This window comes from Malus sylvestris, chromosome 5 (genome assembly GCF_916048215.2).
Source record: "Malus sylvestris chromosome 5, drMalSylv7.2, whole genome shotgun sequence".
Taxonomy (NCBI): Eukaryota; Viridiplantae; Streptophyta; class Magnoliopsida; order Rosales; family Rosaceae; genus Malus; species Malus sylvestris.
This window is the reverse complement of record NC_062264.1, coordinates 1555238-1578186: the sequence shown is the minus strand read 5'-3', so window position 1 is coordinate 1578186 and position 22949 is coordinate 1555238. Positions and strand designations below refer to the sequence as shown.

General features: G+C 39.2%; 4 protein-coding genes and 1 pseudogene across 8 annotated transcripts; 2 read left to right on the top strand and 3 right to left on the bottom strand.

Moving 5' to 3' along the window:
* Positions 1–745: 745 nt before the first annotated feature.
* On the top strand, positions 746–4318 carry LOC126621514 (uncharacterized). Of its 2 annotated transcripts, none has more exons than XM_050290032.1 (2): positions 746–2021; positions 4034–4318. In XM_050290032.1, the coding sequence occupies exons 1-2, from the start codon at positions 1113–1115 to the stop codon at positions 4151–4153; spliced, it is 1029 nt and encodes a 342-aa protein (XP_050145989.1). In that variant the 5' UTR covers positions 746–1112; the 3' UTR covers positions 4154–4318. The 2 variants fall into 2 exon arrangements, with proteins under 2 accessions (XP_050145989.1, XP_050145988.1); XM_050290031.1 differs by having other exon boundaries at positions 750–2021; positions 4022–4318.
* Positions 4319–4417: 99 nt separating this feature from the next.
* LOC126621521 (heavy metal-associated isoprenylated plant protein 8-like) lies at positions 4418–6035 on the bottom strand. The gene is made up of 4 exons (XM_050290040.1): positions 5647–6035; positions 5249–5427; positions 5038–5131; positions 4418–4783 (listed from the first exon to the last, which is right to left on the bottom strand). Exons 1-4 carry the CDS (start codon positions 5750–5752, stop codon positions 4458–4460), a joined length of 705 nt encoding a protein of 234 aa, XP_050145997.1. The 5' UTR covers positions 5753–6035; the 3' UTR covers positions 4418–4457.
* A 123-nt stretch (positions 6036–6158) lies between these two features.
* LOC126621512 (uncharacterized) lies at positions 6159–13569 on the top strand. Its single transcript, XM_050290029.1, has 2 exons — positions 6159–6169; positions 11698–13569. The coding sequence occupies exon 2, from the start codon at positions 11968–11970 to the stop codon at positions 13150–13152; it is 1185 nt and encodes a 394-aa protein (XP_050145986.1). The 5' UTR covers positions 6159–6169; positions 11698–11967; the 3' UTR covers positions 13153–13569.
* LOC126621531 (molybdopterin synthase sulfur carrier subunit-like) lies at positions 6468–8688 on the bottom strand. 4 transcript variants are annotated; one of them, XM_050290062.1, is made up of 2 exons: positions 8522–8688; positions 6468–6909 (listed from the first exon to the last, which is right to left on the bottom strand). In XM_050290062.1, exon 2 carries the CDS (start codon positions 6861–6863, stop codon positions 6546–6548), a length of 318 nt encoding a protein of 105 aa, XP_050146019.1. In that variant the 5' UTR covers positions 6864–6909; positions 8522–8688; the 3' UTR covers positions 6468–6545. The 4 variants fall into 4 exon arrangements, with proteins under 4 accessions (XP_050146019.1, XP_050146020.1, XP_050146022.1 ...); XM_050290063.1 differs by having other exon boundaries at positions 6468–6915; positions 8522–8684; XM_050290065.1 differs by having other exon boundaries at positions 6468–6874; positions 8522–8677.
* On the bottom strand, positions 9825–20570 carry LOC126621516 (protein ENHANCED DISEASE RESISTANCE 2-like; annotated as a pseudogene).
* Between the last annotated feature and the right edge of the window lie 2379 nt (positions 20571–22949).

The window sequence follows — 22949 nt, the reverse complement described above, 5'->3', positions numbered from 1 at the left end:
CTTCCCCACAAAAAATAAAATAAAAGAGTCTATTTATTTATGGGTGTGATATCCACACACCTCATTTTACTTCTCATAAACCTTTTTAATTTTCGACCGTCAGATCAGATGAATTAAAGGAGATCAACAGACAGAAATAATCAATGGGTGTGTGAGAAGTCCACACACCCCTTTATTTATTATGTAATGCGACACTGCAAATGACTGACTAATCAATTGTCTCCCTTCATTTTTTTCCTCTCCTTTCCTTCTTTCATATTTGAACGGTCATGATTAAGTCACGTTAACATCTTATATTAATTTTTTATATCAAAAAAAGATAAAATAAAAGGATGTGAAATGAGAGGATGGAAAGAGGAAGGAAGAGAATCATACTCCGCCTTCGAAGCAAGATCTCATCCTACTTGGTCTGTCTCAGACAGTCCCCAACAGCCCCGTCATTTGCCAAAACCCCTCAACTCTATCTGCATGCACTCATTCATTTCTACCCTGCCCTCTGCCCTGCCCACCCCAACTCCACTTCCTCCGACCCCGGTCTGTCAGGAAAAGGACATGTCAAAATTATCCGTGTACTGGTGTCGTGTATTCTCTCCTTAGGCGGCAGTGTTCCCACCACTCCCCATCCCACTCTACCCCATTACGTGGCACGATCCTATTAGTCAAAGCTTCCAAATACTATTTGAAATTTACAAACTTGACCTCTTCCTTTAATCCTTTGTGTTATCCCCCCCATTCTTCAACACCACAGGGCACAGGTGGCCCAGCTTCAACGAAGGGTACCGTCTGAGTCCTCATCACTCTGCTCAAAATATCCAAATACAGAGGAGTTGGGTTTGGGAATTAGGGATTTTGGGGGAATTGGGAGAGTAAAAAGGGTACCTGTGTTTGTGTGTGGTTTACCAATAAAAACGGTCTTTGTCTGTCTTTGAATTTTGTTGCGAATCCAACACACAGGTGCGCGGTCCTACACGCCAAAAAGGAAAGAAATCTCATTTTTCTTTGCTCACGGTTAGGGTTTGCTGCCCTACTCTAGTCTCTGTTCATTGCCTACTATTTCTATTGAGCTTTTATCATTTTCTCCGATTCCGAATACCCGCCAATCAATTCCCGCCATGGAAGGAGGAGGAGAAGTTGGTGAGTTGCAGGACTGGGAGGTGCTCCACAGCTTCGACCCTGCCCTGGTTAACTCGGTCGACTCGGTTCAAACCCCCAGGAGCTTCGAGGGAATCGATGTTCACGCCGAGGGTATGATCAGGCCTGATTACTTCTCTCTCGATAACCATGACAAATTTGGGTATGGTAAGGCGGTGGTTGATGTCGCCGAAGAGGGTTCTGTTGAGTCCGACAACCCCAGTTGGATTGACCCGGATTCGGTGACTCGCTATGGCGGAAAAGAATCGGGTGGGTTTTGGTCCGATTCGGCAAGTGACCGGTCCGATGACCGTAAAAGTAATGATTTTGAGGGCAAAAACGAATTGGGTTTTGTGGAAAATGAGAAAAGCCATGTGGGTTTTGAGGGGTTTGGAGAAATGGAAGCTGTGGACGAGAATTTTGGGAAATTTGGGTTGGATGCTCAGGGCCGAGTGAGCTTTGAAGAAATTGGGGAAAACGGAAGCCTTGATAAGGATTTGGGTAAGTTATGGTCTGATTCAGGCGGCGACAGTCTGGTTTCGGCGAAATTTGAGAAGGTTGCGAAGGATAGCGAGATAGGTTTTAGTGGTTTGGAAAGTGGAAATAACTTGGACAATGAACCAGAAGAAGGACAATCAGTTGAGAGTCAAAGTGCTGCAGTTGAAGAAGAGAAATCGGAGGCGAAATCCGGTGAAGAGGTAGTGAAGAGGACAATCCTGTGGTGGAAGGTCCCATTTGAGGTTTTAAAGTATTGTGTTTTCAGGGTAAGCCCTGTTTGGTCCTTGTCCGTCGCTGCAGCTGTAATGGGTTTGGTGTTCTTGGGGCGGAGATTGCGCAAGATGAAGCGGAAGAGCCAGAGCCTGCAGCTCAAGGTTACTCTGGATGATAAGGTCAGTTATTGCACTTTATTATTGGCTAATCTAGTGATCATTTTTTTCACTTCATGTTATTGCAATATATTAAGTATGCCTGCATTGCGATCACTATGTGGTCTGTACGTTATGGCTGTCAATTAAAAGCTTAATCTATCATTTTGCGTAATAAATTTTTTTGCGTCTGTTCATGCACTAGTGTTTGTAATTTATTTGGAAAGTTAAAAAGTTGAAATCCGATGCTTTTTGCAACTCATGTGATCAGTTGAGTCGACAGACATTTGAGGTCGTTTCTCAGTATGTTGGCATTAGTTTACTTCTTTGAAACCACTATATCAAACTCTTCATATTCGCAGGACCTCTTGTAATAAATTATTAAAAACCAGGAACCTACCCAAGTGCAATTGGATTCATACTGATATGTCTTTTCTTTTGTTTGCCAATTTATTGGGACTTTGATCGTTTGGCGATTTGTGCCAAGCAAAATTTTAATGCTGCCATTTCACATCTTTCTTTTGTACTTTTGAATCTTGATTACTTTTCTTAAAGATATCATTTGGTAGTACTTTTCTCTGACTGTTTTGTTTGTTCTCGACATGTTCTGGTGCAAAGGATTTTAAAATCCTGTTTAATCACCTTCATCCATTATTTTTATTGTATTCTCCATGATAGATTATGATATTATGTTTGCTAACTGGTATCACTCTTTTTCTCTCTCGTTTCATTGGTTTGGAAACAAAGGATACTTGATTAAGATAAAAATTAAATATCAAAGTTTACATAGAGGTGAACAAGTAGTCAACGTTATACAAACAAACATTTAGATAGCAAACATTTTTGGAAGTTGTGAACACTAACACAAAGGTGGTTCCCCAATCTCTCTGTCCTGCAAAACTTAATTCTCTTATCCTTTCCCCATAACAAAACATAGATCCAAAGAAAAGAAACTAATACCCTGCAAGTTGACTATCCAAGGACCTATGCTGATGCCACAACCCACTGATTTTTATTCCACCATTTGGCTTCGGCCTCTATCCACTATTTGTTTTTTCTCGCAGCGCATCTTAATGCTCATGTATCTGCAATTTTTTTTCGTTTGCCGCAGCATCTTCACTTATGAATTTTAGGGATTGGTGTGGTTCTATAAGTGAAGGGAAGAAGCCTGTAAAAATGTTTGAAATTTTATTTAAACCAAGTCTATATTTTGATGGCTGCATTGAACTGGAAAGAAATGTAGGCTCAGAGATCAGTGAATCTAATATTTTTTTTTTAAAAAAAAATTATACACAAGAGAGAAGTAATCTCTTTAGAAGAACATGTAAAAGCTTGCTTAATGTAGGCCAGTAAGAAAGTTCTGCGTGGACGCATAAAACTAGAAACAAACTAGACTCTTGATGAAGTCTGTTAACTTATTCTATAATTTCAAATTAGCAAAAAGGTAAAGGGGCTCTTTTGTGAAACTTTTACCAGGAGTTCCTGGAAGCCATAATCCATACTAAGTAAAAAAAATAAAAAATACGGCACGATCAGTGATCACTGATCACAAGACCAGTAGTCATACTAGTGAATGTTTAACAAGAAATGAAATCCTTATATTTTGCATGATTGCATTATCTTTAAAGTGTCTTTGCCAAGTGAGCTATAGGTGATTTTCCTGTTTTGGCAATTTTTACTTGGGATTAAAAGTTGCAGAAACCCTCAAGTGAAGCCAGTGATAATCAACCTCATCGTGCATCTTAGGAAATGGTTAAAAAGAACAAGTTTTGTTGGATTTACTTATTCTTCAGATCCTTGTCTTCGGCCGTGAGCTCTAGCTCAAGCGGTTTTAGGCTAGGGGTGGGAAAATGGTAGAACCTTATTCATGTTGCTGTAAGAAAAAAATGATTGTTTTGTGGTGGGATTTCATTTTGTTATATGAGTTACGCACTTGGTTTTACAAATGTGATCTTTTGCTCTTCTGTTTTGAGATATATGTTGAAGTGGCCAACCTAGGATATATAACTGAACGATTTTTGCAGAAGGTGTCTCAGTTCACGAGTCGTGCTGCACGTCTCAATGAAGCATTTTCAGTGGTGAGGCGGGTGCCTACAGTGCGACCTTCGCTGCCAGCAGCCGGAGTAAATCCATGGCCTGTAATGGGTTTGAGATAAAATGATTCTTGTTGTGAAGTATATAGAAAAAGAAAGTACTTTGCCGATGACCGTGCTAAAAGTACTACGTAGTTGTGCCTTGGTTTGTATCAAAAACGATTGTGGCTGTTATGTATTAACTCTGAAATTAAGAATTCCTACTAAATATACCAATCCCTCCCTCAAGTCTTAATGCAAGTTAATACGGCATTAATCACTTACTTAAGCCGGCTCTACAGATGAATCTTATGAACCTTGTTGTTACCGAAAATCGCTTCATTCATGGACAAACCGAAACTGAAACTTCAATTTTACTATTGACTTTTTACATTGTGGAACAGGCAAGGGGGTTTTCATCACTAAATGTTTGACAAGGGTAAATGTGCTGGGTTGAATACTGTGGTGGATATTGGAATACGCATTCTCCTCCTCCTTCCGGGCGCTGCTTGTTATTACTGGCCTTGTCCTTCCCTTGCCCCTTGTTATCTGCCTTGTCCTTTCCTTGCCCTTTCTCCTCACCTTGTTCTTGCTTCACTATCTCAGCATGCTTCCCTAATTCCTTCTTTATGTACTCCACCAGCTTTGCTGCTTCAACTATTCCCCTCACTCTCACCCTTGAGCTCTCCATATTTGCTTCTACACTTCCAACACCTACAATATGCCAAAGAAAAACAAGCCGGTTAATTTCACCAATGATCCCTAAACTCGTCCGTCATCCCTGTGTTTTATTCTCGTTCATTACTAAAATCTTGTTTTCTATAGGCAACAAGAGAAATGATATTTCTTGTTCAGAATTAAGAACAATAGAAAAATGAACCATTTAGGTTCAATGAATAAACGATTTCCGATTTTGATGATACAAAACATGAATCAGCAGTTGCGCATCCTTTCCAATAGGGATTTACCTTTTATTTTCTCCAAGTATTTCTTAACGTCAATTGCACAGTCTTCGCAATGCATTAACGTTTTGAGAACCACAACTTTCACCTGAGGCGGAGCCTACATTTCCAGTCCCAAAAACAAGACAACGGTAATATATATCGGTATAAAAAATGAATGCTTCTCCCCGTAATTTAGACCAGATGGATTAGAATATCGTTTAAATAAAAAACATACCGCTTCTTTCTTTTCAGGCTCCTTTTTCTGTTTGTTTTTTGGTTTTGGTATCGGAGATATGAGTTCAGCGTTTCTACTAAACTTGTTTTGTACCCTCTCCAAAACCCTTAGAGGGTCGGCTTTCTTCCCCTTTACGGTCACTTTATGATTTGGGTAATCCACCACAACCTCTTCAACACCTAATCAATCAAAAGAAAATCTCCAAAAGTTATACATGCAAGTACACTATACTATCGAAATACAACAACAACCAAGTTTTATTTTACTAAGTGAGGTCGGCTATGTGAATCTTAGAACGTCACTGCGCTCTGTTTTGCTTCATGTCTTCCGTTAGCTCAGTATATTATAATTGAGATGCACAGTAAAAAGAACAGAGATATTTGTATAAGAATTTTTACCTTCAAAACCTCTCAAACACTTGGAAACCTTACTTTGGCATCCTTCACAATGCATTAATACTTTCAACACAATTTCTTTACCAGAATTGCTATTTCTCTCTGTCATGTTGAAGTCGGGTTGCTAGGAATCCCCTTTTTGACACAAACGATGATGGGAAAGGGAGGAATTGAACTCAAGACTTCTGAGTGCTATGGAAGAATGCTCTTAAACAGTTCAGGTACAAGCCTCTTGCGGATTACCAAACATAGAAGATTTACGGTTGGAAACTTTGTTCTTGAAGTTAATATGTATTTCCGTTAAGAATAGGACATTGAGTGTCCATAAACTAATGACAAATAGTGGTTTAAGAAGTCTTTTAACTCTTTTTTAGGTGACATTATTTCATTTATGGATATTTACTCTTACCAAGTGGAAGATAATAGTTCCTATTTATGTGGTTAATAATCTTTCGCATGTCTTTTTATGTGGTTAATTGTTCGTGGCCCGTGTGACAGTGCAGAGTGGTAGAACATTCCGATCGAGGTTTAAAACATGAACTTTGGTCATCAAATTATTAGGCACAACTGCTGCAGCCTTTGCAGATGCATCTGCACTTTCAAAAAAAAAGGAGCAGATAATTTAGGGGGTACTACTGGTTTGTACACATAACACAACATCATACATCTCCCAAGAAGCTAAAGTTATGTGCTTATGTTCTCCTCCTTTATTAGCTACCAAATGTCGACAATAACGATTGTTGGTACCCGAGGTTTCACCTATCAAAAAAGATATCCAAGACTTCGGCTTTATGGATGTACTTGCATGCGTATGAGATCAACGATAACTATGAACAACCTTCTATAACTATTCAAGGTTTAGAATATATGGACATCCTTACAGTCGGTTATATGAGATGCCTTCAGCCACCACTTATAGGAGGTATTATGGCCAACTCATCCTTGTCTTTGACGACTGCAGAATCAGCTGTGTACGCCTCATTAAGAGCAAGCACCATGCATCCGCGGATCTCTGTCAAGCTTGGAAACATGGCGATGAGCTTATCTAAACAATCAAGGGCAGTACTACCAGAGGACACCTCCAGTGGCATATCACTCAAGCCAGTTAGGCCACGAGCCCTGGCAAAGAACAACACCTTTATCTTAACAGATGAACCCTCAATCCCCTGACTTGTAGAGTCCATGGTTACCGTCTTACTCTCTTCTTGTTTGAAATCCATTGCGGAACACCCTGCTTCATTAATTAGTTGTTGTGAAGCATGTTGGCTGCAACTTTAAGACACCAATAATAACTAATCAAAACTGATAAACGATATGGAAATCAGCGCAAAAACAAAAACTAATTTGTTTCATGCTTATCAAAAAAGAAAAATCTACAACTCATGTTATGAAATTGACTGGCAAGGATAATGCAATTAAACAATTCCAATATCAGTCATACAATTATATAGATTTGACCTCACAAAGTCTAGCTTGACTACAATTCTCATAATTGTCTTCTCGTTAGCCAGACAACTAATCCACAGCCGTTTTTCGAGATCTGGAATAAACAAATCTTACCCCCAGGATTTGTGAGCCTATATCTTTGAAATATATCAGATTTACAATTCTAGATAACTAAATCCTTGCCATTGCCACAACAGCAAGAACAGGTCTTTCTAGTACTAGTTCCAGTGACATTAGCAAATCGTTAACAATACCATCATCACATTTCCTGAGAACTATGATCACCAATAATGTTTGAAAATGCAGAAGGAGACAGAGTAGCAATGATCAATGTCATTAAAGCTTTGTCATGTATTTTCGACACCTTATAAGCATCAGAATCACAGCAGCGTTCTCAACAATACCATCATCACATTCAACTTCAGAAAATTAATCAGTGACAGGGAATAGATCCATCAACAAACCCATTAAACCAATTGGCACTGACAGTTGCGAAAAAAATTGTTGCGCTATAGAGTAACACTTCCCCAAATACAAGGAATTCGATTTGGCTCACAAAAAAAAATATATGCCCGATTGTAACTAGCAATGTTGAGGAAACTAGAATGGACAGCTTTGCGCATGTCATGTATACGTATCAATCAAAACAAAGTTGGAACTCCTCCTACAAATTAACTCGATGCCAGACAACTTCTATAACACAAAATTCCAAATTATTCCACACAGGTGTGGAGGATTAACTAATTAGCAACATCACTTTTACTTGATATTGCATGCAACAAAATTTGGATGCAAACTCAAACCTCAAAATGGGTTTCTCTCAACTCCGGTTTTAAACTACACCGCCTCCGAACACTGTAAGATTCCAAGAGACAATGATGACTCAAGGCACGTGTTGAAGATTATATACATACAGGTAAATCTAGATATCATTGGATTATCCCATTCCCATCCCTCAATCACTAAATTTTGATGTAAACTATAAGCTATTACAAACATTCAGAGGCATGAATATCAAGTCAATTCCTTATTAATTAATCACGATAATTAAAAAATAACCACAATAATAATTCAGACAATCACACTATAATATTAGTCCTACAAGCCACAAGTATGAACTACCAATGTGAGAAAGGGAAAGCTCTGGTTTTGGCAGATGAAAGAAGTACAAAAGGAATTGAACTTTAACTGGTATTTTGGTTTCAAACAACACGAATAGAAAAACCCACCAACAAACAAACTTAAAAATAAATTGAAAGGAGATGGCAGCAAACAAGCATTGTGCTTTTTAATAATATAAAAAAATTAAAAAAAAAAAAAAAAAAAGGGTTCTATGGGGATGCCCAGAAGATGAATCTGTGAGAAAAGAAAGTAAAAGTAAAACCCCATCTCATATTTGCTTAAAAATGATGGGAAGACGTAGAAGCTTTACCTTCACCAATCGTTTCAGAAGTTTCAGAGATTGCAGAGAATAAGAAGAACAGGCTAAACAGGAAGAGAGTTTTGACCAAACAAACAAAGAAGAAGATGACTGCGCCTGTTGTCGACACTTCCGTGTTGGGTTTGGGTTTTTGGGCTTTTAGTTTTTATTGGTTTTTTTTGTTTTGTTTTGGGTTTTATATTTTTTGGGGACTTATTTTTTGATTTGCTGTCTGCAAGTTGTGTAAAGAAATGACATTCTCTATTTCTCGTTTATTTATTTTATAACACTCAATTCATATATTATTCTTACAAAAATTCAATTCAATTCAATTTAATTGTCATAATAAAATTTTAATGTTTCAGAACACAGTGTTCATGTATTTATTTGAACTCATTTATGTCTCAAATATTTACAATTTGACTAATATGTTGCAAGAATCTTTGAGATATAACTTGAAAAATAGACAGTTCGAATTGTTGAAGTTCGATGTGGTATAAGTCCCACAACTAATCTCCATGTTTTGAAAAAAATGAGGATCTCTTCCCTTACAAAGGTGATTTTTCAGTGTGCACAAAACAAGGGAAGGTATGTTATATGCTGTTATACAAGTAGAGAAATTTTTTTTTTCAAGAACCGTTTAACTTGTATAATGATATATAGCGTATGTGTCCATATTACGACAACCCCCTTAAAAGCTCTGGATATTGGTGAGTGAGTTTGTAAATGGGCTATGTAACCCAATTCCCCTTTTTTAATTGACCCCAATAAGCATTAGCTAATGGCAGATTATTTAGGGAAAAAGAAAGGTTTCTTCACACCCCGTCATCAACTACTTGACATATATAAAGCAGACAGGCCCAATTCGCCTCTGTGCAAGATATCCCGCAAGATCCAGAGGACCGTAGTCTATATTTTTTGTGCAAATTTAAAATGTGTGTCTATTCAAAAGCTAAATCCGAGTTCAAATATCATTTACGTCCACCTGAGCAGCATTCATGGGTACATTGTCATTCGTTGAGAGTATCATTTGACAAGGAGCAAATAAATGATGCCATAAAATTTCTTATTTTGCACAATGCCACCAGAAATTAGATCCTAATTGTTAGCAACATTGATTCAGACTTGGAGAACGAAATAGTTTATTATTTGTTCAAGATAAAGGGAGCATATGGGACAAAGGGTGAAGACAATGTACTGGACAGGCCACAGTATGATTACACATTCCAACCTGCAGAACAAATTTCCTAATGATAGGACCAAGAAACAGGGAAAACAAGAGGACAGAAAGAAAAAAAAAAGAAGCAATTTAAGCTGCATGCAGGAAAAAAGATTACAAATTTCTCTGAATTTGTTTGAAAGTTTCTTTCAAAACAAAAGATAATTATGATGAGGAAGCATTTTGATGACGTTTCTTCCACAGCAGAAACGCCACATCATGTAAAACGAAAAAAAAAAATATCAAGGTGACCACTGGTCAGAAGAACTTACCATTTCTTAATCTCTATGGAACTGCTTTCATTTTCTCCAATCCCATTAACACGTGGTGAGCCCAAGCTAGAGCCATTTTCATGGTCACCTGGATGAAGCATGTGGGAAAATCCCTGCCCAATTGACTTCCATAATCGTGTAGGAAGATTAGACTGCAAACTGCCAGCACTCCTACCAAGTTATGGTTCAGTTGGCCTTGCCACCGCAGGGTCTAGTTCAGAGAATCTTACAGCACCTAAAAGTTGTTCTGGAAGCTCTGATTCAGTTTGGCTCTCGATGAGAAATGCAAGGTCAACGGTCAGGTTGTGATATAACCAGATGCAAGATGAACTATTGCACTTGCAACCATGGAAGACCCAATATCCATGTCTACTTCTAAGAAACTATCTGATGCACAATAATTACAAGAAAGGGCATGCCCAATTATGCATATGGCCTGCTCCCCAACTGCTTTCCTCACAATCCAAGGGCCCTTGACAATGTTGGCAATCAATTTAAGCCTCGAATTCCTAATCCCATCATCACCTTTCAAGAACTGGTCCATCAAAGACCCCTCCGGAATAGGCTCTCTGGTAGTAAAATACGCCACAGCACTATAATTATCCTTACTCGGAACTTAAAGATTGAAAGCCCAAACGAAAGGCTTATCACCTTTTGGAAACTATTCCCCAATAGCCTTCTTGACACGACTACTTGGATGTTTTAAGACCTCCCCAATCTTTGTCGAACTTCTAATCCAATCAAAACCAAGAGACTTTAGAAGATATTCACCAGTAGAAACCTTAACCCTGGTTGACAAGTAGTCTGGACCTCTAACCAAGAACTTGTATCCAGGTGGAGAAGCCCAACCATTTCGGCAATTGTCCGGATCAAGAAGTGGAACAGCTCCTTCTGATCTCACTCTCTCTATCCATTCAATCTCCTTCTTTTCACCAGTGTTGTCCATACGAGATTTTCCTTCAAAGTAAGTCTATCACATAATAAGTTGTAGATACACAACCAATAAATATGGCCATATTATCCTGGCAATTGCAAATTCTACAAATACTTTATAGTTTATACTATAGACAATAACCAAGATAAATGCCCCAAGAATCAAAGTGAAGGTATTTTGTACTCCTGTAACTATGTTGAAACAACAGTCTCTTTCTGATAATCACACAACTATTCTTTATACCCTTCGAAATTTGAGAACGGCGATAGCCAGATGCTATTGCCACATATAACATTTTCACCACCACCGATCAACATATATTTCTCCAAAGAAGTTATATTTCCCTGCACCCTCTTCCCTGGTATGCTAATGTACCTACCCTCCTTACCTCCTCACCCTGTTCTTATTTACAACAGAAAGAAAAATCTAGAGCAATCGTCTAATAGCTCAACAATTTTTTTTTCTTGTAAATGAGCAAGTGGGCCATAGAAACTTCTTTTCGAACGACTCCACTCAAAGTTGTTTGGGAGCATATGCTCCTATCAACTTTACACAGGACACACAAAAGAAGTACTTTGATCCTATTAGACGGGGGAGGGTGAAGAAACTAGGACAGAAGGGTAGAGTTCAAGAGAGTAGAATGCGTTTAGGAACGTGGAATATAGGAACCTTAACGGGAAAATCTATGAAAGTAGTGGAAGTTATGGTGAGGAGAAGGATAAATATTATGTGCCTACAAGAAACTAAGTGGGTTGGTCTTAAGGCAAAGGATCTAGAAAACTCAGAGTTTAAACTTTGGTATTCGGGCACAAATAGAACGAGAAACGGTGTTGGCATCATCGTGGACAAGACATTGACACAAGATGTTGTAGATGTCAAGAGGGTAGGAGATAGAATCATGGCAATCAAGATTGTAATAGGACAAGAACTCATCAATGTGATTAGTGCATACACACCCCAAGTAGGGTTGGATACGAGTTCGAAGAAGAAATTTTGGGAATACCTTTGAGACTTGGTGCAAGGAATTGCTCAGATGGAGAAGTTATTTATAGGAGGAGATTTAAATGGACACGTGGGCAGGAAGACAGGCAACTATGGAGGTTTTCATGGTGGCCATGGTTTTGGGGAGAGAAACGAGGATGGGGAAGCTATCTTGGATTTTGCAATGGCATATGATCTCTTCTTAGCTAACACCTTCTTTAAGAAGAGAGAAGAACATGTGATCACCTACAAGAGTGGGTCGTCAAAAACACAAATAGATTTTCTTCTAATGAGGAAAGGGGATCGTATAACTTGTAAGGATTGCAAAGTTATACCAGGAGAGAGCTTGGCTAATCAACATCGCTTGTTGGTGATGGATGTACATATCAAAAGAGTGAGAAAAAAGAACAAGACTTGGAAGTGCCCAAGGACTAGATGGTGGAATCTAAAAGGAGAAAAACAAGCCATTTTCAAAGAGAAAGTAATCACCCAGTGTGTGTGGGATAGAGAGGGGGAAGCTAGCCAAAGGTGGGATTCCATGGCTAGTTGTATCCGAAAAGTAGCAAAAGATGTATTAGGAGAGTCCAAGGGCTTTGCTCCACACCAAAAGGAATCTTGGTGGTGGAATGAGGAGGTACAAACAAAGGTGAAGGCTAAGAAGGAATGTTGTAAAGCCTTATACAAGGATAGGACCGATGAAAATGGTGAAAGGTATAGAAGAGCGAAGCAAGAGGCGAAGAAAGCTATGAGAGAAGCTAAGTTAGCGGCTTATGACGATATGTATAAGCGACTAGATACCAAAGAAGGAGAGTTTGATATCTATAAACTAGCTAGAGCAAGGGAAAAGAAGACAAGGGACCTAAACCAAGTGAGGTGCATCAAGGATGAGGATGGAAATGTTCTTGCTACAGAGAACGCGGTCAAAGACAGATGGAGAGGTTATTTTCATAATCTTTTCAATGAAGGACATGAAATGAGTAATTCTTTAGGGGAGTTGAGTAACTCAGAAGAGTGTAGAAACTACTCATTTTATCGTCGAATCAGGAAGGAAGAAGTGGTTGTAGCTTTGAAGAAGATAAAGCATAGAAAAGCAGTGGGCCCAGACTATATACCGATCGAAGTGTGGAAAGTCTTGGGAGAGACAGGTATAACATGGCTCATTGACCTTTTCAATAGGATTTTGAAAACGAAGAAGATGCCAAATGAGTGGCGAAAGAGCACTTTGGTGCCTATCTAAAAGAATAAGGGCGACGTACAAAATTGCATGAACTATAGGGGTATTAAGCTAATGAGTCATACAATGAAGCTCTGGGAAAGAGTCATTGAGCATAGATTGAGGCAAAAGACACGGGTTTCGGACAACCAATTCGGGTTCATGCCAGGGCGCTCAACCATGGAGGCAATCTATATGTTACGAAGATTAATGGAAAGATATAAAGATGGGAAAAAGGATTTACACATGGTCTTTATAGATTTGGAAAAAAGCGTATGATAGGGTCCCAAGAGACATTCTTTGGAGGATTTTAGAGAAGAAAGGAGTACGAGTAGCATATATCCAAGCTATAAAGAATATGTATGAAGGAGCAAAAACTGCCGTAAGAACTCATGAAGGACAAACCGAAAGCTTCCCCATAACTATAGGATTACATCAAGGCTCATTCTTAAGTCCTTACCTTTTTGCGTTGGTAATGGATGAGTTAACATGACATATTCAAGAGGATATTCCTTGGTGTATGCTTTTTGCAGACGATATAGTGTTGATAGATGAAACTCAGGAATGGGTAAATGCGAAACTTAACCTTTGGAGAGAAGTGTTGGAATCTAAAGGTCTTCACCTAAGCCGATCAAAGACAGAATATATGGAGTGCAAGTTCAGTGCTAATGGAGGCCAAAATGAGTTAGGGGTGAGGATCGGAGATCAGGAAATACCAAAGAGCGACCGTTTTCGCTACCTAGGATCTATCTTGCAAAAGAACAGAGAATTAGATGGAGATCTCAACCATAGAATACAAGCTGGATGGATGAAGTGTAAGAGTGCATCCGGCTTGCTGTGTGACCGCCGTATGCCACTGAAACTCAAGGGAAAATTTTATAGGACTACAATAAGGCCAGCGATGCTGTATGGCACAGAATGTTGGGCGGTGAAACATTAACATGTACACAAAATGGGTGTAGCGGAGATGAGGATGCTTCGTTGGATGTGTGGGCACACGAGAAAGGATAAGATTAGGAATGAGGATATCCGAGGTAAAGTAGGAGTAGCCGAAATTGTAGGAAAGCTGAGAGAAAATCGGTTACGGTGGTTTGGACATGTGCAAAGAAGGCCTACTGACGCTCCGGTTAGAAAATGCGACCACGGGACAGAGGTTCAGGGCCGAAGGGGTACAGGAAGACCTAGGAAAACTTTGGAAGTGACTCTAAGAAAAGACTTAGAGTACTTGGATCTAACATAGGACATGACACAGGACCGAGCACAATGGCGTTCTAAGATTCATATAGCCGACCCCACTCAGTGACTTGGATTTTTCAAGTCTCCAACCGAGAAGTTTTCCTCACTCAGGAAATTAAGGGAACACTACCTCAACCTACATGCTCCACTCACAAAGCTTCAACATACAAGCTTCAACAAAAGAAAAATTCAAAGAACTTAGCGAAGAAGGCTTTGGTGTATTTAACACAATACGTTGAAATGAAACAAAGCTTATTTATTGATATCTCCGATAAGTTACAAATATGTACATATACATGAGTCAAAATAAACAAACAAAAGGGAGTCTTCACAAAGGTTGCTTAGGAGAAGTCTCAGCAGTCGGTAGAGCCCCAGAAAGAGAAGGCACCGGAGGGGGATCATTCGGAGCCTCAATACTGGACAGAACCCTAGAAGGATGAGGCATCGGAGGTTGATCATTTGGAGCTTCATTACGCGGTACAACCCCAGAAGACGAAGGCAATAAATGTCTTTGGAACAAACCCACAAACCTCTGATGATCAAGTAAAATCTGACCATCAGATTCCTTCATCTGGTCAAGCTTCCTCTTCATGTTTGTAGCATAGTCATGTGCGAGCCGGTGTAACTGTTTATTCTCATGCTTGAGCCCTCTGATCTCATGTTTGAGACTCATCACTTCAGCCGAAAATGTTTCAACTTGACGGGTTCGAGCAAATAGGCGTTGGACTATATTAGACACAGAATCTGCACACTGAACAATGAGAGCCAGATAATCCTTAACAGCCAACTCATCAGACCGTTTGGAAAGTAGTTTGTTATCTTTGGGAGTGAGAAGGTTCCTGGTCACCACCGCAGCGGTCATATCATTCTTCATCACGGAATCTCTAACGGTAAGAAGACCAGTAGGGGATAAGAAGGATGGGCGCCATATGTTGTCTGGAGAAGGCGTGACAGCCTCTTCAACAAGGTTCAAGTCGAAATGACGGTCGGAGAAGCGAGACATTTTCAAAGGTGTTGAAGAGAGAAAAGGTCGGACAAATCAAGATCTTAGAAATGCAAGAAGGAAGCTTCTACTGGTGGAGATTCAAGTGTGCTTTGGAACTTAATGCCAGCCTCTATAAAAATCTGCACTCGATGGAGCTTCAGAAATCGAAGAGGCGTCTGCTCAGAAATCGAAAAGGTGTTTGCTTTCTCAAAAGTTGGGCTACTTAGAGACCACGAGGGCCGATCTTAGAAATCGAAGAGGCGTTTGCTTTCTCAAAAGCTGGGCTGCTCAACGACTACGAAGGCCGATCTCAGAAATCGAAAAGGCGCTTGCTTTCTCAAAAGCTGGGCTGCTCAGAGACCACGAGGGCCGATCTCAGAAATCGAAGAGGCACCTACTTTTTCAGCCTTGTCAGCACCTGTCACATGCACACTCAGCTTTGCGGAAATTACGGGCATTCTGTCGAATATTTCTGGTGAAGTAGAAAACATGTGAATCATAATGTTCAATCATCCACTTTCCACACGCAACATCAGCTCATGGGTACCACAGATAACTTTGCCAAAGATCTCTGACAAAGTTTAGACACGTGAAGCTTGCAGCTCCCATTACATCGCTATGACCAAGGGTAAAAGAATAGCAAAGAAACAACATTAACAAAGTTTAGACACATAAATTTTGAAGGTCTAGCTACCATATTATTACCCACAAGGGTAAAGGAATAGGACCACTGCTGGATAATTGAAAAGTCCTTGTGTGTCAACCTCTGTGCTCCGTGGCAAGGTAGACTAGCAAACACTCCCAACAAGATTGCTTGCTCCAAAATTGAAGAGGCATCGTTCTTCGAATCTCGAGAGTCAGATCCCCGACAGAATTGCTTGTTCGAAAATCGAAGAGGCACCGCTTTCTCAACTTCGAGAGTCAGATCTCCTTGGATAAAGTTTGTCTGTAATATTCACACGTAACATCAGCTTTCCAGATACCACAGACCACTTTTCCAAAGTGCTCTGACAGAGTTAAAACACGTGAAGCTGGCAGCTCCCACTACCGTGCTATGACTAAGCAGGGTAAAGGAATAGCATTACTACTTGTTGTTAGGGAGACTCTTATATATGTCGACCTCCATCCTCAACGGACAAGCAGACCTGCAAAAATGCTCAACCCTTCCTCATATCTGAGAGGGCACTCACAACGAAGCCTCTCGAAATACTCAGCTTTCTCCCCCCCCCGATAATACCTCTGCAAATAAGCTACACCAGAGCAAGAATATCTCATATCATCAGGGTTAAAAGCAAGAGTATCCCATATCATGCTTTTTCCCTGTCTTTTCGTTTGGCCTTGTTCTTACCTGCAAGACAATGAGAAAGAGAGCAATCAGTCAGCACTTGGAATCAAGCTTCCAGTCAGGAACTGACTACCTGGAACCCCTTACCTGATTACTTACCTGGCATTGCTCTCGAGTACTCATCTTCAACATCTTATGCTTCCAAAGAAGATACCACATCCGCCTGAGGAACAGATAGGGCAAGTGAGAATAATACAAGGAAGCATGTGGAAACAAGCATAACAGAACACGTGCCGATACATCCACTACTTTGTCAACAGCAAAAGTATCCCATATCAGCAGGGTCGAACGTACTCTAGAGTTGATGGACTTGTTTTGACCCTCAAATTCTTCAGTCGGCCTTATACTCTGGAGGAAACCAGAAAACCCTCCAGCCCAGTTCAAGAATAAGCTTGTGGAAAGTTACTTCTTCAAAAGCAAAAGTATCTCATATCATATATTCTCATTTTTCTTCTCTTTATCCTTTATGCTGCCTGTAAGATAGGGAGAATGAGAACAATCAGCCGGAACTCGAAATCAAACTTCTGATCTGGGACTGATTGCTTGGAGCTCTGATTGCTTACCTTGTCTGTCACCTCTTTCAGCAGATCCCCTAGCTCGGCGACTTGGGGGACTCCTACTACATGGTTTGTATCGTGCTTGACCAAGCTTGAAACTACAAGTAAGCTTCAAGTGAAATTGATACATTACCTTGTGCATCTCCACCAGTTAAAGATACCACCCCTGGATGGAGGAATAGTACTTCCAGAGAAGATGTCACATCTACCTATGAGACAGATAAGCCAGGTGAAGACGATACCACACTTCGGTACTTAGAAGTTTCGTGATTACGAGATCATTCTCCCACAATATTTCCTAATGTCATTTGCACTAAATCATTCACTTGTACTCACTAAATGATAGCTTGAACCTATGTACTTGTGTAAACCCTTCACAATTAATGAGAACTCCTATACTCCGTGGACGTAGCCAATCTGGGTAAACCACGTACATCTTGTGTTTGCTTTCCTGTCTCTATCCATTTACATACTTATCCACACTAATGACCGGAGCAATCTAGCGAAGATCACAAACTTAATACTTTCTGCTGTACCAAAGTCCTCACTGATTTTGTGCATCAACAATCCTTAAGTCCTTACCTTTTTGCGTTGGTAATGGATGAGTTAACATGACATATTCAAGATGATATTCCTTGGTGTATGCTTTTCGCAAACGATATAGTGTTGATAGATGAAACTCAGGAAGGGGTAAATACGAAGCTTAACCTTTGGAGAGAAGTGTTGGAATCTAAAGGTCTTCGCCTAAGCCGATCAAAGATAGAATATATGGAGTGCAAGTTCAGTGCAAATGGAGGCCAAAATGAGTTAGGGGTGAGGATCGGAGATCAGGAAATACCAAAGAGCGACCGTTTTCGCTACCTAGGATCTATCTAGCAAAAGAACGGAGAATTAGATGGAGATCTTAACCATAGAATACAAGCTGGATGGATGAAGCGGAAGAGTGCATCCGGCGTGTTGTGTGACCGTTGTAGGCCACTGAAGCTCAAGGGAAAATTTTATAGGACGGCAATAAGGCCGGCGATGCTGTATGACACAGAATGTTGGGCAGTGAAGCATCAACACGTACACAAAATGGGTGTAGCGGAGATGAGGATGCTTCGTTGGATGAGTGGGTGATGAGTAGATTGTATATTATATATTTTACCCTAATCTTAGTATATTTTGGTTAATATATTGGAAGAATTTTGATACTTTGAATTGTATTTTCAATATAGGACTTTCGACTTCCTCTGGAGCAAAACAGGACCAAATGGACGAATTTTGGAGTAATTCCAGTTGGAGGACGTTCGTGAGTCACTTAGCTTGATCGTATCAAAATTTGGGATTTTTCCACCAAGCGGTTATTTTCTGGCGATAAAACAAAGAAGCAGTGTGCAGTGCTGTAAAATGACGTTTTTGGGCTTAAATTGCGTTTTTGGAGCCCAAAATGACCTCGGATGGGTTCGTGGCCTTCTGGAAAAGTGTTCAGAATATTTCAAACATTAAATCCAGCTATATTGGGCTAGTTTTGGAGCAGCTTATGGGTCAAAAACGTGGCTGTTCAGATTTTGGACGAATTTTACTATTTTTATTTAGGGTTTTTATTAATTTTAGTTTGCTAGGGTTTGTGTGGTGGCTGAGCAAAGATATTGCTTGGCCGTCTACAATTTTAGTACATTTTCTTTTATGCAAGTGTGGAGACAGAGAATTGTTAGGGTTTTGAAGACTTTTTACTTGAAGGTGCTTTCAATCCTTTTCTTGAATATATTTTCTATGATTTCAATTATGAATATACGAAACTAATTTCTTTTGCTAGGACGAAGCCTTGAGCCTTAGCATGAATATGTGATTTTTATTTAATAGCTTATGATTAATTGCATGCGTACTTTGAATTGTTAATCACCGGGATAAAAACTATCTAATTGTCTTAATGCCTGATCACCATTAGGATCTTTAGAAAAGTAATTTGATGCAATTTTGATCGGAAGGTTCCCTGAAATTGACGTTGGCTTCTTGTGATTAATAATTGTAATTCACTTAGGATGAATATCACGTCTTAAGGATTGCATGGTTTTTCAAAGGATTTTCATAAAGCATAATGAGTCTTTCATGTTCAGATTTGATCCGAACGTCCGGACGGGTTGCATGTTAGATATACGTTCTATGTTGGAGGTTCCAAGTAGAATATGAATTAGGAAAATCTAACATTCAAAGTGGCATGTGTAGATCATAAGTAATTGGTAAAAATTCATAGGATTGCTAGGTGATGGTGGAACCCTAGTGCTTTCTTAATTTTATTCTCCAAAAACTGTTTTCTTTCTCTCTAGCTCTAATATTGCAGATTGTTTATTTTAATTCATTAATTTCGTTTTTATTTTAATTAGGTTATAAAATCAATCACTTCAATTTCTACTTTACAATAATTAAATGGAATCTGAATAGTTCAAATTATTTAATAATCCATGTGGAGACGACCTTGCGAAATCCGTTTATACTACAATAACCTTGTGATTCTTGCAAGTAAAATAGGAGATTTAAGCCCGTTCACATGAGTAGTAAAAATCCTATCAGTGGGCACACGAGAAATGATAAGATTAGGAATGAGGATATCCGAGGTAAAGTAGGAGTAGCCGAAATTGAAGGAAAGATGAGAGAAAATCGGTTACGATGGTTTGGACATGTGCAAAGAATGCCTACTGACGCTCCGGTTTGAAGATGTGACTATGGAACAGAGGTTCAGGGCCGAAGGGGTAGAGTAAGATCTAGGAAAACTTTGGAAGAGCCCCTAAGAAAAGACTTAGAGTACTTGGATCTAACGGAGGACATGACACAAAACCGAGCGCAATGACGTTCTAGGATTCATATAGCCGATCCCACTTAATGGGAAAAGGCTTTGTTGTTGTTGTTGTTGTTGTTGTGTCTTTCCTCCCTGATTATTTAATTGTTAAACAAAGTAATTAAAAAATCCCACACAAATGAATCCAATTTCCAGCTGAACTTAAAAGATTTTGAGCCAAACAAAACCAAACCAAGGCAAAAATGTGAATCAATCAGCCAAAATTGCGAACACATTATACAACCAAATTGAAGCAAAAAGATAAGCAATTTACACCTTTCCCAATCCAATTAAACTTTTGTAATCAAATAATAAATAAGCATGACCAGATGCTCAGAGATACGGAAGAAAAGCTTTAACCTTGAGTTTCTGGGAAGAAATTTGGGCAATGCGGGGCTTGCAAACCCTAATTATACAGATTAGCAAATGGGAATCGGAAATTAGGGTTTTGCAGTCTGAATAATCTGGGGAGGGAGAGCCTGGTCCTTGAACTTGTGTTACTTTTTGTCTATTGGGTTTGTTTAGGCAACGAAGGAGAGGAGGTGCAATTGCTAAATCCGTCTGCAGGCAGCTTTGCTATGTTTGATAGTCTACGTTTTTTTCCATATATTTTGTTTTCGGTAAATTATGCTTTTCTATTTTCCATATATATTTTGATTTAGGTAAATTATGCTTTCTATTTTCCATGGTTTGAAAATTTTTATTTTTGAAGAAATCTTAATCATTTGATTAAAATTAAGGAAAATGGCACAAATAATATCACCAGATTGTTTTTTTTTCTTCTCCTGAGGAAATGCCGTTAGAAAGAAGTAAGTACCAAAACGCATTTGCATTATGTGTTGTGTGTATTAACTCTATTTCATGTGTATATTCATAATTTTAAGATGCCTAGACAAATGAGATAAAATAATTTCGTTAACTATAAATTGTCTTCGAGGAAATTGAAGGTAAATGTCCAGGAGCTTTAGTCAAAATAATTTTTACCCAAGTCTTGTAAATATCTTGAAGTGATGAAAATACTCTTAAAAAAACTCAAAACATTACATATGATGCATTTTGACTAAACTTTAACAATTGACGTAGGTGATATATTCATACTAAAGTATGAGTATGAGTTGATATCATATAACCGAACCAGTTTAATAATTGAATGACACTTAGAACCAAAGCCATTCAATCCAAATATATTCATACTAAAGCATGAGTATACTGTCAGCATAACATCTCGTGCCAATAATACAAATGTCATATGGACAAATTTAAACATCTCTCTATTTTGTGCCTATAATACAAATATCATATTGACCATAAACTAATCATTACAGTGTTTTCCTGTCGTAAAAGTAATATAATTCAAACAACCATAGTCTTTTCTTCCTTTTTCTTTTTTCTTTTATGTCAATGTTTCTAACACAACCAAGTCATACAACTCAAAAGTACAAGTCAAAACGATATACTAGGAACCAAACTGGAGACGCACCAAACACAAAGTAGTGAGAATCAGCGCAAGCTAAAGAAGAAGAAGCAAATGTGTGAAAGGAGAAGCAAGCTTTGTGTTTTTGGCAGATTGTATGCGGAAACTGGCAGAGTGTATTCATGGTATGATTGTGAAAAGTGGTCTGAATGAAAATGTCACAATTGCAACCGGACTGCTGGATTTGTATGCAAAGTTGGGGAGACTAACTTACTCGCTTAAGATTTTCGGGGAGGTAAATAATCCGGACAAAGGAGCTTGGACTGCGATGCTTGCAGCCTATGCTGTGCATGGTTATGGGAGAGAAGCAATGGAGCTCTTTGAAAGCATGCTTAAAGAAGGTGGGGAGCCTGATCACGTCACCTTCACACATTTGCAAAGTGATTGTAGCCACTCGGGGCTTGTCGAGGTGGGGAAGAATGACTTCAACATTATGCCTCAAGTTTATGGAATTGAGCCTAGGTTGGATCACTATTCATGCATGGTTGGTCTTCTGGGACGCTCTGGGCTTCTAAATGATGCTTACGAGCTGATTAGACGTATGCCAATGGAGCCAAACTCTGGAGTATGAGGGGCTTCCTTTTCGGTGCTTGTAGGGCTTATGGTAATGCTAAACTTGGGAAGGAAGTTGCGGAGATATTATTTTCTTTGGACCCGTCGGATTCCAGAAACTATATCCATGCTATCCAATATGTACTTTGCAGCTGGTTCGTGGAGGGATGCTTGAAAGGCGAGGGCTTTGATGAAGGACAAAGGTCTCATTAGAAACCCTGGATGCAGTTTTATCGAACACGGAAGTAAAATTCATCGCTTTGTCGTGGGTGATCAATCTCACCCTGACTCGGATAAGTGATAGGTGCATTATTTATCATATTTTCATATTAATTACCCCTAAGTTTTGTTAAGAAATTGATTATAAAAGAGCCTTATTACTTTCCTTTTCTCAGTTTCAGCCAATCTGCGCACTTAGAACGTTTTTTGTGATAATTCGACTTTCCGGAGGAGTTTCGATATAAGGCCAATTGGAGAAGGAAGCTAAGAGGCTAAAGATCGTTTTGTCCGAATTTCATAATTTTCCATGGAGCCATTCATTCCAGTTTTACAAATCAATCCCGCAGAAGTTGTTTCCCCATCAGAATTGCGCAGCTGTGGGAGAATGAATATTTGAAGACTCTCCCGATTTTCCGTAATGTCGAACGATATATGCTTGGAAAGATAAAAGATAAAGCTACGTTTCTCATATTTAAAAAAAAAAATCCAGTAGATAAATCGACCCCAAAACTGGTGTGCAAGACAGATGATGTGTTTCCCAAGCCAAGAAGGATTCTTTCCTAATTTGTGTCATTAATTGTATAGGAGTCTGTTTTATTTAGGAGAGTTTCTCCTAGACCTTTTAGGGTTTTTCT

Coding starts and splice junctions, on each gene's coding strand:
- LOC126621514 (XM_050290031.1), top strand. CDS start 1,113: ATGGAAGGAGGAGGAGAAGTTGGTGAGTTGCAGGACTGGGAGGTGCTC. Junction 2,022..4,021: donor AGGTTACTCTGGATGATAAG/GTCAGTTATTGC, acceptor CGATTTTTGCAG/AAGGTGTCTCAGTTCACGAG.
- LOC126621521 (XM_050290040.1), bottom strand. CDS start 5,752: ATGACAGAGAGAAATAGCAATTCTGGTAAAGAAATTGTGTTGAAAGTA. Junction 5,132..5,248: donor AGCCTGAAAAGAAAGAAGCG/GTATGTTTTTTA, acceptor CTGGAAATGTAG/GCTCCGCCTCAGGTGAAAGT. Junction 4,784..5,037: donor ATACTTGGAGAAAATAAAAG/GTAAATCCCTAT, acceptor GGCATATTGTAG/GTGTTGGAAGTGTAGAAGCA.
- LOC126621531 (XM_050290062.1), bottom strand. CDS start 6,863: ATGGATTTCAAACAAGAAGAGAGTAAGACGGTAACCATGGACTCTACA.
- LOC126621512 (XM_050290029.1), top strand. CDS start 11,968: ATGGAGAAGTTATTTATAGGAGGAGATTTAAATGGACACGTGGGCAGG.